This window comes from Squalius cephalus (assembly GCF_949319135.1).
Source record: "Squalius cephalus genome assembly, chromosome: 4".
In the NCBI taxonomy this organism is placed as follows: domain Eukaryota; kingdom Metazoa; phylum Chordata; class Actinopteri; order Cypriniformes; family Leuciscidae; genus Squalius; species Squalius cephalus.
The window spans coordinates 1902693-1919418 of NC_137125.1; the positions used below are offsets into that span (position 1 = coordinate 1902693).

General features: G+C 36.3%; 1 protein-coding gene across 1 annotated transcript in view; it reads right to left on the reverse strand.

Annotated features, from left to right (window-relative positions):
* Window positions 1-13244, reverse strand: part of LOC307157223 (NACHT, LRR and PYD domains-containing protein 3-like) — a 108650-nt gene extending 95406 nt beyond the window's left edge. The window contains exons 1-6 of the mRNA XM_079869066.1: window positions 13119-13244; window positions 12417-12524; window positions 12071-12155; window positions 11597-11792; window positions 9672-11502; window positions 7103-7273 (exon numbers count right to left, since the gene is read on the reverse strand). Of these exons, the coding sequence (XP_079725192.1) occupies window positions 7103-7273; window positions 9672-11502; window positions 11597-11792; window positions 12071-12155; window positions 12417-12524; window positions 13119-13177 (2450 nt within the window). The 5' untranslated portion in view covers window positions 13178-13244. The remainder of the gene's footprint in view (window positions 1-7102; window positions 7274-9671; window positions 11503-11596; window positions 11793-12070; window positions 12156-12416; window positions 12525-13118) is intronic.
* Between the last annotated feature and the right edge of the window lie 3482 nt (window positions 13245-16726).

The following is a 16726-nucleotide window of genomic DNA, read 5'->3' on the forward strand; positions in this document are numbered from 1 at the left end:
CTTTCTTTCTAATTAATCTTTCTTTCTTTCTAACTTTTCTTTCTTTCTAACTACTTCAAACTTCTAACTACTTTAAACTTCTAACTACTTTTAACTTCTTCAAACTCTCTGGTCCGGCTTTCTCAAGCCAACTTAAAGTTTGTCCAACAAACTTTTTTTTCTAGTTATATAACTAAAATAATATATTAGTTATGAATATTTAGCCTGCATATAGCTAATTTAGTTAATTATTTGATCCCGTCTCACCTCAGTGTCTTCAGTTGACAGTCTGGATCCTGCAGTAAATCATTGAGCTCCTTCACTCCTGATTGTCCAGGATCATTTCCTGTGAGATCCAGCTCTATCAGGTGTGAAGGGTTTGATCTCAGAGCTGAAGCCAGAGCTTTATAACCTTCTTCTGTCGCACTGCAGTTAGAGAGTCTAGAATAGAGAGGAAAACATTCAGCTGATTAATCAGTTAAATCTGAACAATATAAATCCTTAAACTGAATTTAATTGTATTCTTCATACAAATGTATTGAAAGTCAGTTGCAAAAACTGACAATTGAATATGGAGGCAAACAAAAGGCTCAGTGAACTTTACAGTTTTTCTCGATTGCTTAAACACTATAACCAGGCTTTTGAACTAAAATTTCAAAACCATAATGCCATTTATCAAAAAGCACACCCATTTCACTAAACTATAAACACTATTCCCTGTTTTGACACGAGTCAGATTTGTTGAACTGTCACTGCAAAACTCTACACACAAATCCCTTCATTTCTCATTGCCTAGACCATGTTGTCATGTATAAAGCACTAGCATTCAATATTGTTCACTCAAGTCAGCACAGCTTCAGCTCAGTTAGCACACAATTTCCCAGGTGGAAACACTAAGAGTCTAAATTTAACACACATCAATCAGAGCCTTCAAAAGATAGATAAAAGGGCCCAAATCAGTTTATTGAGTTTTGGAACAATGGATCCAGAAAGACATGAAGGAAGAGATCGAGGAGGGATAAGGAGGAAAGGAGGACGAAGTGCAAGGGCAAGAAGACAAGCAGTCTCAGATGAAATTCAAGCCACTCTAGTTGCCCATGTCTTTATAAATGGTATGACTATGAGGGAGGCTGGGCTACGAGTAAGGCCAAATTTGAGTCGCTTTACCGTCGCCTCGAGAACCTTCAGGGAGGTATAGTGGCAAACAAAATTCTATCACTGAATACAGTTTTTCTCAATTGCTTAAACACTATAACCAGGCTTTTGAACTAAAATTTCAAAACCATAATGCCATTTATCAAAAAGCACACCCATTTCACTAAACTATAAACACTATTCCCTGTTTTGACACATGAGTCAGATTTGTTGAACTGTCACTGCAAAACTCTACACACAAATCCCTTCATTTCTCATTGCCTACACCATGTTGTCATGTATAAAGCACTAGCATCAGGGTGGGAATTATGTAATTTTAGGGGCAAGGCCATTTGGCCTCCACCTTTTTCTTTTTTTTTAGGGGCACCAAGGCCATATGACAGGGCACAAAGGCCATCATACAATTCGATGGTTTTCCCATTCAGATTGATAGCATAACATCCTTATTTGGAATAAGACATGGATTATGACTTTTTTAATAAAAAAAACATTTTTTAATGAGAGAGAGAGAGAGCGCCATTACATCCAGAAGGTATACACCCTCACACAACAATAGAAACAACATAAATGCCAATAAAAGCATTCAGAAACAACACAAATGCCAATAAAAGCATTCAGAAACAACACAAATGCCAATAAATTAATAATTTCCTGCATTGTCGAACGCTCTTCTTCATGTGTTTCAAATATGGACTATAATGTTCAGTAGAGCGCCCTCAGGCTGCTGGTATGAATTGAAAACACAGCACATCAGTATACAGCGCTCATAATGATTACATCGACGCATTTGGCTTCAATAAAATATTATTCCTGTCAATAGAAATCTGATGTAAACTGAGAATATATCAATATTTCTCCAAATCTGCACACTTTTGAGCTAAAAGCCGTGAGGGACATTGTTTTGTGAATCGCTTTCATGACGACAGCACAGGAGTTTTTTATGAATAGGAGCGTCTGACGCTCATAATTCATATTAAAGGTATCGACTCATTTTTGCATTTCATAACTCCTGACACAAATTAAGACATAACTGTCAATATAAATTTCTCAGAATACAATAGTGGTCAAATACTGAAACGGGAGTCTTATATCTTTTTAATGATGTAAGTTATAGTTTGTCAAGGTAATAACATTAAATCTTATAGTAACTTTGAACTATTAAAAAAAAAAACGCTTCAGTGCGCCGACGCCGTTACCTCTGGAACCTTGCATAGGGCCCTTTTCTGAAAAGGGCACTTATCTACTAGCAAATAGATTTTGATATTTTTAGGTCAAACCGTTCTTGTCTGTCAGTCATATAATGCAGGTCTATGGTCACGGTCTCAAAGAGCATCCACAGAGTCCAAATTAAAACAATTCCCCATCGTCCAAATTAAACAATTCCCCATCGCAAGTACACATTGATGGCCTAAGACACGAAACGAGCGGTTTGTGTGAGAAAACGAACAGTATTTATATCGTTTTTACCTCTTGTAACACAGCGACGTCCAAGTGATCTGAGGGCGCCCGCGCTTCCTGCTGTGTGACGTGTGCGCAGACTGGTGCATAGATAGACATATAGATTTCGCCTTGGCTACGGCAGTTCATGAACGAATGCCGTAGCCAAGGCGAAATCTAGTGTATATATCTATGCACCAGTGTCGACAACAGAGTGTCGTTCTTCTGTTGGTGCTGACGTTACATGCTTCTTGCACTGCTGTTTTGATGCGTGAGATCATCGATGTGATTATGACACTGCACCTGCGCGAATCCACAAACTAATTGAAGTTCAGAGACTACTTGGGTGGAACTTGGACAGGGCCAGGGCACACAGGCCACTGTGGCCGTACGATGATTTTTTTTTCACGGGGCATGAAGGCCAAAGTGTAGGGCAACGGCGGCCATGGCCACGTGGCCGCGGTATAATTCCCACCCTGACTAGCATTCAATATTGTTCACTCAAGTCAGCACAGCTTCAGCTCAGTTAGCACACAGTTACCCAGGTGGAAACACTAAGAGTCAAAATTGAACACACATCAATCAGATCCTTCATTAGATAGATAAAAGGGCCCAAATCAGTTTATTGAGTTTTGGAACAATGGATCCAGAAAGACATGAAGGAAGAGATAGGGAGGGTAACCGAGGAGGGATAAGGAGGAGGAGGACGAAGGGCAAGGGCAAGAAGACAAGCAGTCTCAGATGAAATTCAAGCCACTCTAGTTGCCCATGTCTTTATCAATGGTATGACTATGAGGGAGGCTGGGCTACGAGGAAGGCCAAATTTGAGTTGCTTTACCGTCGCCTCGAGAACCTTCAGGGAGGAGTGGAGGCAAACAAAATTCTATCACTGAGTAAGAGACAAACATTTCCAATAGTCTTTGATGAGGTGTATTTTCTTGCAAGAAAAGGCCAGCAGTCGTACAGTCACACAGAGTGGCTGCAGAGTGTGACAGTGAAGGGAGGGCATCCTTTCTTCTTTATAGTCTTGACTCCAGAATGTTATCTTTCTAGGCATATGAAGGTATTTCAACCATATGTGGAACATTCGTAGAAGTGTTCATCATATTGTCTCCTTGAGTGGAGGCCCTCCTGTCACATCCCAACACTCTTTACCATTCCAATACACTTTCATATTAGAATAAGGTTTGTGTGTGCTCTTTTACTGTCATATGATGGTCACACACATCTTACTGTAAGTAAATATAAAAAAAAATTTAGAGGAGAGAATAAAAAAAAAGAAAGTAAAACAGGGAAAAAATGTTTGTTTTGTTTTGTTGTGTGTGTGTGTGTGTGTGTTGTACTGTGTAGTACATGAATGAATAAAAATGTGCCAATGTATCCATTGGTTGTGTCTTTTGTGTTGGTGGGGAACCACAAACAACATAACTTACCAGTTGTGGAAATGTTGTTTTGAATTTATTGCACCAGTGTGTTAGACTATGTTGTAGTGTGTGTGATTTTGAGGGCTTGTGTGTCCTGTCTGAGGGCAAAGTTTGGTTTTTCAGCAAGAGTGAATGGTTTTGAGTGTAGAGCTTCATTTTTACCGGAAAATAGGATGTTTGGGGAACTGGGTGAGACATTATGGATTTGTGTTTACTGTTTTGAGAATACGAGGCATAGTTTCAAGAAACGTGTTTAAGCAATCGAGAAAAACTGTAATATGTTAGACATCAACATCCCTTTCAAGATTGCAATTAACTAAAACTGTACAACTCTGAAAGTCTATGATCTGAAAATGGTCGGAAAATTTGAAAATTAAAGTTTGGGAATGGCCCAATAAAGTCCAGACTTCAATTCCATTAAAATGCTGTGGAAGGACTTGAAGCACAGCTCATGTTGGAAAGCCTACAAATGTCACTGAGCTGAAGCAGCTTTGCAAGGATGAGTGAGACCAGGGGCGCAACTACCCAGTGTCAGAGGGGTATGAAGCAACAAATTTGGCGAACAATTTAACAATTCTTTGAGTGGTGGAGTTGAAACGGGTTACATGCTTATTTCACAGATAAGAATAAAATGTTAATTTGATTCAATGGTTATTTAAAGTTTTACTTGGCTTTTTCAGCCACACTTCAGAGAACTTTAGAGCGTTAATGTCTGTTAACATGAACATTTGAAAGCCTCCAAGCACAGACATCACACTTTAAATTAGGGCTGCACGATATTGGGAAAAAATTACATTGCGATTTTTTTCCCCAACGATATATATTGCGATGTTGCGAGCCATCAATCCAGGCTATAAGACTGCTTTAAAACTTTCACAGAGACCTCAAACAGAAAGCACAAAGCCTTTCTTTAAAGCGAATTTCGTTTTGTATTAATTGTATCTTAATTTTAATCAGTGTTTCATTATCCAATTTCCTAGATTTAATAAATAAAAAGTAAATATAGCAGACAATAGCTAATCACGACACGGAGGTGCCAGCGCCTAAACTGGAGCTTAAGCTATCATCCATGAACCTAAACTCACAGAAATCTCTACTTTTAAACAGAACCATTCAAAACAACATAAAACTATGTAATCCATATGAAATGTGCCTTTCTCTCTGGCGCGTTCACTACTGCGAAGATCGCGAGTCAATATCGTCAACTTCATCTTTGCAGCTGACACAGAAAACACTTGTTTATTAATAAACAATTAAAATGTCTCATTGCAATATTTTACATACTTATAATAATTACTTTTACTTTGTGACAGCTTTTAGGTGCCATTTACATGAACGCGTCACTGCATCAGCACCGAAAACATGGAGAGAGAGAGAGTGAGAGAGAGAGAGGGAGAGAGAAGGGGGGAGAGAGAGAGAGAGAGAATAAGATTTTTTTTTACTTATTTTGAGGAATTATAGCCTAATGAACAAACAAACATCTGTTAAGATGTGAATGTTGGCTGTGAGCGGTGAGCAGCGGCACAGCGAATCAATCACTGTGCAGGCACGCGGAACGTGCATGTCACCCCATCAACAAGACATACAACAAACTCCTGTTTACTGTGTGCTACCCTGGTGCTACCGTTCTCTTAATACACCATGGGTGCTACTACCCTTCACATCGCATGTTCCAGCGATGTGACTATCGATCATGCGCACATCGCAATGTTGATGTTAACAGAATATCGTTCAGCCCTACTTTAAATCCTACCTGTTGCCTTTCACCATCCACTTATTTAGCTGCTTTTGGTATCCCTTGACATGCCATCTCACTTTCCCTCTTTTTTTTTCTATCTTTAGCCCCGACGTTTTTTTTGCTTTATCCATCTTTTTCAACGACAATTCACTACTCGTACCTGATATTACGCTCGCGATATCTTCAATGTCAAAATTCTATGATGGGCGCCTACTCTAGCCTGTTAGTCCTCTAAAATGTTATATAACATTGAGGAAATGCAGAAATGATTTATAAATGCACAACAGCAGCTACATATAGAAAATACCAAAAAAAGAATTGTAATTATTTATTTTACCATCGCATGGTGCTGCGCCCCTATGCGCCGCATATAGTGCATACCCACTTTTTAAGCCACTGAGTGAGACAAACGGACCAAAATACCTTAATAGTGGTGTAAAACACTCATAAACTACAGGAAGTGTTTGGTCAAGACTAGCTGCAAAGCTGAAAGCAGAATCAAAGATACACAGCTCTCTCAAAAGCACTAAAATACATTAATCCTGTTATATACAATCTTAAGATAAGTGATTTCTACTAGATCTCACCCTCCTTTCTGTGGCAGATTTACCAGCTCTAACAGAATCATCTGAATTCTGACTCAACACTAGGTATGCAAACAACGATTAAATCACTAAATTATAAATTACTATAAACAAAAACAGCACAACTTAAGTCTTAACTTATAAGAAGTAGAATATACATATATGGAAAATACATTATCCATTAAATATTATAATCCCCTGCAATTATTTGCATTACAGTGCAGCACCAAATTAATGCAGCACAAAATGAATGCTTAATGTCACTTCAGTATTACTCACTGAAAAAAACACAACAACAGTAAAATGGCACAATGACAACCATTTTTTTATTGTTTGTTATATTGAACAATAAAACTTTTATCAACAAAACAAATAGGACAGATGGCATAGTATACCCCAATTGTAACACTGATAAATGAAGGTCTTAGTGTTTTCCCCTAAATTTAAAACAAATGCTTAGTTTGTGGTTCATTAGTATTAATGAAAATACATCAATAATAAAATAGTACAATGATAAATTCACTTTTATTAAACATTGAACAAAATTGATAAGAAGGATGATATGCTATACCCACGTTGTAACAAATAAATAAAAGATCTTTGGATTGCTTAGTTTGTGGCTCATTATCATTTTGAAAGAAAAACACAACTACAATAGAACAAAGACAAACTTACTTATATTAAACAAAGAAATGCAACTTTTATTTATAACTTTTTGACTCTGGCATCGTCCTGTCAGTCATTGCACCTTACTTTAGTCATGTGACTCCTGTGGCTCAACTTACCTCAGTATCTCCAATTTACACTTTATATTCTTCAGTCCAGTGCAGATCAGCTTCACTCCTGAATCCTGCAGATTATTATTGTTCATGTTCAGCTCTTTCAGATTGGTATCTGATCCAAGAACTGCAGCCAAAGCTGAACAGCTTTTTTCTGTTAAGTTACAATCATTTAACCTACAATAAATCACAACACAGAATTAGATGGCACACATACAATACATTTTCTATAAACAAATATTAAATACATTTTCCTTTTTTTTTTTTTTTTACATAAACAGCATACAATGCATTCAAACAGCATTCATCTACAAAAAATACTATTTCCAGTACATTAGCATTTTTTATTCAGTGACAAATTTCCTAGATAAAATTAAGCATGTTTGAAAAAAATATTTGCGTTAAGATTTATAGCTATAGGATTTCTTCTCTATTTCTGTCACCTGATGGAGTTTGGGTTCTTGCCACTGTTGCCTCTGGCTTGCTTAGTTGGGGACACTTAAAATTCAGCAATATTATTGACTTGACTTGATTGCACTGACACTATTAGATGAGACAGTTCACAGTTTTATGGCAAGTTAAAGGCCTTTCACTATAATTCTAAAAATGCCTTCATTCACATGTACATGTCTTTTTGTTATAAAATCTTTAATGATTTAAGTAAAGCTAAGATTACTTAAACCTAAGAACCTAAGAAATTGTATTTGTATTATTTCAAGATTAAGTTTAACCAACGACTGATGCCGATATCTTAGAGAGCAGGGTGATCAATGGGTGATATATCATTAATTTAAAGATAGTAAAAAAGTATCCATAACAATTACTGAAATTACATTTATAGTTTATTTTACTTAATATTTACTAAATAAAATAAAAAAAACATTGAAAAAAAAACATTTTGAACTTTTTGTAGAATGAACAGGCTTTTGATAAATGTTTATTTGTAAATCTCTCAATCTACATATTACATTGCATTATTATTACATTAAACTACAGAATTACTGATAAAAATAAGCATTTAAAATGTTATTATAATAATATAATAATACATAATATTAGCCGATGTAAAGCCGATATTATTATTATTATATACTTTATATTTATTTTAATCAATATTTTATAAATTTAAAAAACATTAGAAAACAAATCTTTAAAATAAACATGCTTAGATGGCAACTTCTTGAATCTGCAATCCTATTACAGTATTTTTCACAAATAAAGTAATTGTTTAAAAATATATGAATATGTTAATAAAAAGGAAGCAAACACTGTAACAGGGCATTCAGTAATCTGGTAATATCGTGCGGACTGGTAATCATATTTTTGCAAATAAAGACAAGGTAACGCTAATATTACATACAGCACACAGTGAAAACTATATGAATATGACACAGTGGCCAACTGGATATAGCACAGCATATTTTAATATGAAGGATTTAAAGTTTTTCGACCGCGTCTACTGTGAAGCTGATCTTCTCTTCGCATTCACTCGACCGTCACTCGCAGTCACACGTTTATCAGGCTACAAATGCACACCTTACAAGATATCACAGCTGGATTCCATTAAATCTGCAAGGTTTGTGATATTAAATGTTTATTAGATATTCAGAGATTTGTTTAAATGATGTAGATGCGCATTTGCTGAATGTTGACAGTAAATGAGAAAGTATTTTAGCCTGATTGTTTGCCTTTTCTGTTACAAATAATATAAAAGCAACACTTTACTTTTTCGCATACCATGTACTTTCTTTGTTTACCAGTTCTGTCTAACAAAGTATTAGATATGACTGACAGAGATTGTAAACTAATGAAGACGGAGAATGTGAGTGAGCGCTGTGTGATCAGGCGCTGGTGTTCTCAGCACCGCCCGTCAAAATAAAAGTCCGGAGCGCCATCAAAATAAAAGTCCCGCTTCCAACACATCGGCCAATCAGAAAAACGTATCGGCCGATGCCGATATTTTAAAAGTGCCAAATATCGGCCTATATATCGGCCTTGGCGATATATCGGTTGACCACTAATGATGATGATGACTAAACAGGTGACACAACTGAATAGGAACCAAGCAAAACTCGAACTGAAAGTCCAAACAAACGCTGACACGTGACAGGGACAACTAATATATGATGTGGTAATATATATGTACTTTATTTAAGCCTGTTTTATAAAAATCTCAATGTTTTATATTATAACCTTTCAGAATTTCATCTTACTTGTTGGCAATATAAATACCATCTGTACCAAATTACATTATTTCCCCCACATTATTTCCCCAATTATTTTTCCACAAGTATGAGTATGAGCTAATATATAATTCTATACAAGTCATTAAAGTCTGGTGTATCATATGATACAAGACAAACATGCAAACATTTTTACATGGTCTTTTATATTTTTTTCTTAAGGTTTGATAAACTGTCTCCACACACACAAAAAAAAATTCAGACTATTATTTCATATGTCAGGCTTTACAGGGATAAGTTCATGTTCATGATGAGGAATCACTATAGAGTAATGTAGATAAGACATTTTTCAGATGAGAGCAAAACATGACAAAATATATTAAAATACTTACAGAGCTCTTCTGGAGGTTTTGATGACTGCCGATAATCTGATGAGACACTCGTCTGATTTCTTGAATTTCTGAAGCTCAAACTCCTCCAGCTCCTCCTCTGATGTCAACAACACAAAGGCTAAAGCAGACCACTGGGCAGGTGAAAGGTCACCAGATGAGAGACTTCCTTTGCTAAGGTGGGTCTGAATCTCTTTCACCAGAGTTTGGTCGTTCAGTTCATTCAGACAGTAGAACAGATTGATGGATCTCTCTGCAGGAAGATTATCTTCTAATTTCTGCTTGATGTACTGAACTATTTCCTTGTTGCTCTGGTCACTGCCGTCTTGCTGTGTCAACAGACCTCGTAAGAGTCCTTGATTGGACTGGAGCGACAGACCGAGGAGGAAGCGAAGGAAAAGGTCCAGGTGTCCATTGTCACTCTCAAGTGCCTTGTCCACTGCAGTCTTGAGAAAATCAATCATGGTTTCATTTCTGTTTTCCTGTTCTGTAGACTCATGATCAAACACACTTGTCTTGTTGATGTCTAGAAACAGATGTGCATAAAGGGCTGCAATAAACTCTTGAATGCTCAAGTGAACAAAGCAGTACATGGTACCAAGACCGATCCCCGTTTCCTCCTTAAAGATCTGGGTACACATGCCTGAGTACACTGATGCCTTATAGACGTCAATACCACAGGCTTCCAGGTCTGTGTCATAGAAGATCAGGTTGTTTCTTTCCAGCTGATGAAATGCCAGTTTACCCAGTGAAAGGATGGCGTCTTTATCCCAGGTAACATCTGGTGTATATTCTCCATCATACTTTCGGCGGCTCTGCTGGATCTGAAAGCGGAGAAAGTGTGTGTACATTTGTGTCAGAGTCTTGGGAGTGTCTTCAGTGTTTGATTCCTGCAGTGTTTTAGACATCGCATCAGCCTGAGTGTTTTTCACATCATTATTTCTTTTCTCCTCCAGAATGTTCTGGAGAACCGTGGCTGAAATCCAGCAGAAGACTGGGATGTGGCACATGATAAAGAGACTCTTTGATTGTTTAATGTGATCTAGGATTGTGTTGGCCTGATTCTCATCAGTGAATCTTTTTTTGAAGTACTCTTGCTTCTGTGCGTCACTGAATCCTCGTATCTCTGTCAGCCGGTCGATGCAGTCAGGAGGAATCTTACTGGCAGCTGCTGGTCTGGTGGTGATCCAGATGAGAGCAGAAGGAAGCAGATTTCCCTTCATGAGGTTCGTTAGGAGAACATCCAGAGAGGCTGGTGACGATACATCACTCCACGTCTCATTACAGTCAAACTTCAGAGGAAGGCGACATTCGTCCAGTCCATCAAGGATGAACAGCACTTTGAATTGATTCCATCTTGTAAGGTTCAGTCCTTTTGTCTCTGGGAAAAATTTAGTTATAAGGTCCATCAAACTTAGTTTTTCTTTCTCCATTAAGTTCATCTCTCTAAATGGAAAAGGAAATATGAAGCGGATATCTTGATTTTCTTTTCCTTCAGCCCAGTCCAGAACAAACTTTTGCACAGAGACTGATTTCCCGATGCCAGCGACTCCTTTTGTCAGTACAGTTCGGATCTCCTCGTCTTGTTCAGGAGCTTCAAACAAATTTGTGCATTTAACCTGTTTCTCTTGTGCTTCATGACGCCTGGAAACAACTTCAATCTGTCTCACCTCATGTTCAGTATTGACCTGTTCACTGCCACCCTGAGTGATGTAGAGATCTGTGTAGATGTTATTCAGAAGTGTGGAGTCACCTTGCTTCGCAATTCCTTCATACACACATTTATACTTCTTCTTTAGGCCACATTTCAGCTGATGAATGAAGAACAGCTCACCTAAACACAGGAACAGAAAATAGGCAGTTTTAGTCTTCATTTTCTCTCCTACATTTATAAGAGACAATCAGACAGATGATCATGAGTCTCTTACCTTCTAGAGCTTTAGCAGCTTCATCTTGCTTCATCTCTCTCAGGTAATGTAGTGTGAGATCAAGAGCTGATTCTTTGATACTGGATCTGTTCTCAATAAAGTCCTTCACAAAGTGTTCTGTGTTCTCCTTTTGTAATATTTTCTTAAACTTCTCCAGCTCATTCTTCAGAAACGTGATTATTTTGCTCTCAAGATCCTACAAACAAAAGTAAGAAAAAAGACACAATTTAAACCAAATTGTACATCTACATTTTGTCAACACAATTTATTCAATAACTATAATATCTATAAAAAAAAATCCAGCTAAAAGACTAACATGTTAACCAGCTGATATTTTTAACAAATAGAAAAAAAAAATATATATAAGAGCTTCAGAGGAAAAAATGGATCTGGAGGAATTAAATAAAATGTATTTGTTCAATAACATATTTGTTTGTTAGAATATTAAACATTTATAAAAATGTGTTTTCCTACTTGGAAGATTCCTAGAAGATTGTCTTTGAAATTCTCGTGGTTCCTGTGAGTCTGAACGTCTGAGTCTAATGTCTCATATTGAAGCCTGCAATCAAATAAATAAAATAAATACTGAATTTCCAGCCAAATTTTCACAGAAAGAGAAAAAGCATTAGCTGTGAATACTCTGATAAATATTTATCAGATCAAATATTTATCAGAGTAGTCAATAAGAAATATCATGATAAATGATTCAATGATAAATAATGATAAATATTGGATCTAGAAATGTTTCATGATTGATATTCACTGATACAACTTTTAAACACAGTCAACATGTGACAAAACAAATTGTACCACAAAATACCTTTTATTAGATGATGGTGTTTTCTCACTGAAGTTTGGTGGATAATCACCTTTAGACCGATCACTCTTCAGAGACACAGAGCTGGACACATGTGAGCCTGATCTTACACTGATGACACAAAGAACAGAGAGAAAACACTTTAGTAAAGGAGGATCAACTGTGTGTGAAACACATCTGTGTCTTAATCTAATCCTCCACAGAAATACACACACTCACACAATTTACTGTTTTATAGTTAACTACTATTTTATTTTACTGGCTCACATTAGTTTAATGATTTCTTTAATATATATGAGAGAGATTTAATATGTTAAAAAATACTTCACTCTAATTTATGAGAACATTTCAAGTTTTTGTTTATTGACAGAAATAGAGAGCAGAAATGTCTGTGTGACACAGTTGTGTTAGCATACTTGAATTAAATTAAGTGTATAGTTGTTTCCTAATGTCTGTCAATAATTGTATGATCTAAAACTGAATTCATTTATTTGGATTAATTCAGCGTCTAGAAGGTTATTAACAAATTATTAACTGTGATATTTTCTATAGAGCAAACAGGGCTTTATAGACAATGTCAGAGTTAATTTAAGAAGTTAAAAATAGAAATTGTGCAAATATAAAACAATGCTTAAAGTTGTGTTATTGACAAGGAAACACAAAGTCCAGCCGAGTTTAAACTGATGAAAACAGACGCAGTCTTACCTGTGTTTCTCTGAGAGACTCATCTGAGAGAGAGAGTCCTTTCCTCTTTCCTCTGACATACTGCAGCTAAACTGACACTGAAAACTGATCAGCACTGGTTTCTGGAAACACTCAATCCTTCAGCATCACCTGGAGATGACACCATTTTACACAGATGAACAACATCTTATTTAAGACAATAATGAAGAATGCGGAGTTATCATCAACAACAGCAACAGCAAAAACTATCTAGAAAATAAAGTGAGTTACAGACAAATATATTGCCATGTAAAATAACCGAATGGTCTTAATCATTTCTGATTGTTTAATGAGTTTAACTGACTCTAAATATTAATTCATTGGGGAACAGAAATTGTGTTTAAAACTTTGAGTGGGAAAATTTAAGCTGATTTGTTATATTCTCTATTACAGTTTAATATAATTTTACAATCATATTTACCCAATCTGTATTAATTGTTGAATCGTTTGTCATTTAATCATTACTTCAAGTTCACAATGATGATTGATTTCATTACTTTCAAATTATCCTAAAATAACTGATTGAGTAAAAGCAGAATTATAATAGACATACTGTATAACTACTAACCATAATTGCTATATATGAACTGAGATATTCAGTTTAATAACAGCAGATTGTTGTTCATTGACGTCAGGCTTCATCTGTCTGTCTACTGTAAATGTCTGCTTCAAAAATACTTTCGATTTCACATCACAGAAACAACAGCCTAAAACTGAAGAGGAAATGGGGGTAAACTTTCAGAAACATATTCGTTTTCAATAAACCTTTCTCAATAAAACTTCATGTTTTAACTTCAAAAGATTGTAATTTCTGGCAGATTCTTCGTCTGTTCGGAGCAGCAGAAGAACAGCCTTCTGTAACTTCACATTTAAATCACGCTTTACAATATAAAGTTCCTAATAATTACAAATGACTTTAATGGAGAATGTATTAATAATAATAATTATATGAATTTATCAGTATTTTAAACTCAGTAACGCTTGTTGTCAGTCCGCGCGCGTCGTTCTCAGAATCTCTTGCTGGTCTCGATGGATTGTGGATTAAACACATAAATGGCCGCGAGTGTTATTAGATTTGGAGGCATTGTGCTAAATCTGGAGAAATGTTTTCTGGATCATAGATCAGATCAGATCCAGTGAGTAACAGGTTTGGGTATCAGGGCTCTCATTTATAAAACTGTGCGTAGGATCCTTACTAAAAGTGTACGTGCGCCCGAAAGCCAAAAATGGCGTAGGCCAAAAAAATATTCAGACTTATAAAACCGTTCGTCCGTTATAAATTATATTTAATCTAAATGTTTATATCAGAAGTAAAACATTTTAAATCATTCTTTTATTTATTTAAACTGTTATTGTGAACATGCACTGTATTTATGATTATGACTCATAATGAAGATGTACGGTTTTCCTTCATCTGCGTTAGATACAGGCTAATGCGTCAGTTTCACTGAACGGCCCAGCACTGCTTCGTCTCCAAAACGTTCGTACACATAGACATAGGTCACAGTTTGCATGCAGGTGCGCACATGTTCCCGTCAAGTTTGTCTTTATAAATCACAGCTTATGCGTCGGAAGTGTCGTCCGCCTCTCTCAGAGCCTGTTCTGTGCGACGCAGCGGTGATAAACGAGGCCCAGATGCTTTTACTGTAGTTTTCCTCTTCTTCGTGTGTTTCACAGGAGGGTTTGGAACAGCTGAACAGTTGCACACCGACACCTACTGCACTGGAGCGGGATATTATACCACATATATCTCTAAATCCTGTTCAAAACCTCTTAAATAGACACAAATGATTCATAATTCAAAAATAGAGCTGGATATGGCCAATAATATCATCATAATTTGTTTGTTCACAATTAAACTCCACAGAGTAAGCTACCTTTTAATTTAGGGCCCACATTTATTTTTTATTTTTCTTCCTAAAGTGTGTTTTATTATATTTTTCTGGATTCTATGTTTTATGATTGAATACAAATGTAGCATTAGCAGTAAATTTATTTAGTTTGCAAATAAAGTCTTTCTCCATTCTCCTCTACCTGGCGAACTGCTGTTTAGGTGAGCGCATTTACGTTTACATTTATTAATTTAGCAGACGCTTTTATCCAGAGCGACTTACAAATGAGGAATACAACAAGCACTTTGTCTCGAGAGAAAGCAGTAGCAGGAGAAGTGCTAGCAATACATGGTGTCAGTCACTGTCTGGAACAGTGAAAGCAAGGAGAGCACTTTCTGTGAAGATGTTTGCTGTTATTTTAACAGTCGTGAGGAGAATGCAGTTAAAGGCCTACTTAAAAAAATATATATATCTGAATACAGAAAATGTATTTATTTTATAACAGCATATAACCTATACACTATATTATCAGAGCATATATGTTCATACATCATTTATATAGAGCATATATGTTCATACCGATACATGGCAACTGCTCAGAATCACCGTCATTTAGAAATCCGATCACGTGGGTGTTTGAATCAAGATCACAATCTTTTAACAAGTAATTGTGCCGCTCTATCATATAGTAGACAAACAAAACTGAACTTTAAGTCATTATTCGCTAACAATCTTTCCCTCTGCTGCCCTGCTTAATCCCCCAACAGCTCCAACGGGACCCCCAGCAGCACTTATTGGACCACCGAAGTCCCCAATTGGACAGTCAGTGTCCCTTTTAGCACCCTCAGTACACCCACAGCAGCCGCTATCCCAGAACCTGGGGAAAAGACCCCACTCCCCAGAAGGACCTTCAGCAGCCTCCCCAGTTTCTCTTGAAAAAGGTAAAAAAGGAGCTTTATGAAGAGTATTATAAATAAGTTGTAAGCCCCACAAAACCATACTCTTACTTTGTGTAATGTGAAACTGTAAACAAATTCAGAGTCCAGAAACATTTATTATTATTATAATCCTAAAAAAAATTACACAACTGTTTTCAACATTAATGATAATAATAAATTACACAGTGTGTCCGTGAGCAAGGCAGTGAAGGTACTTTACTCCAGGGGCTCCAGGGGGATTGTCCCTGTAAATGCACTGTAAGTTGCTTAGGATAAAAGCTTCTGCCAAATGCATATATATATATATATATAAATGTTTCTTGAGCATCAAATCATCATATTAGAATGATTTCTGAAGTATCATGTGACACAGAAGACTGGAGTAATGATGCTGAAAATGCAGCTTTGATCACAGAAATGAATTACGTTTAAAAATATAATCAAATAGAAAACAGTTTTTTTAAATTGTAAAAATATTTCACAATATTACTGTTTTTTGCTGTATTTTGGATCAAATAAATCCTTGGAGCCTTGGAGACCGGAAGTCTTCTTTTAAAACATTAAAAAATCTAACCGTTCTACTGATTTTGGCCACCACTGTATATACATTTTAAAACGATTATATGATTAGAACCTCTCATCAAATTCCATGAACTGCTGCTGTTTCATTACTTCAATAATGCCTGTGTTTGCCCATATTTTAGGACATTGTTTGGGTGTTTCGGTGTCTTCCTATTCGTGGTGCACAATATACTGACTCACTATCATTATTGCAATATCACGTTGTGCAATATCATATGAAAATGTTGCAGAAAGTATG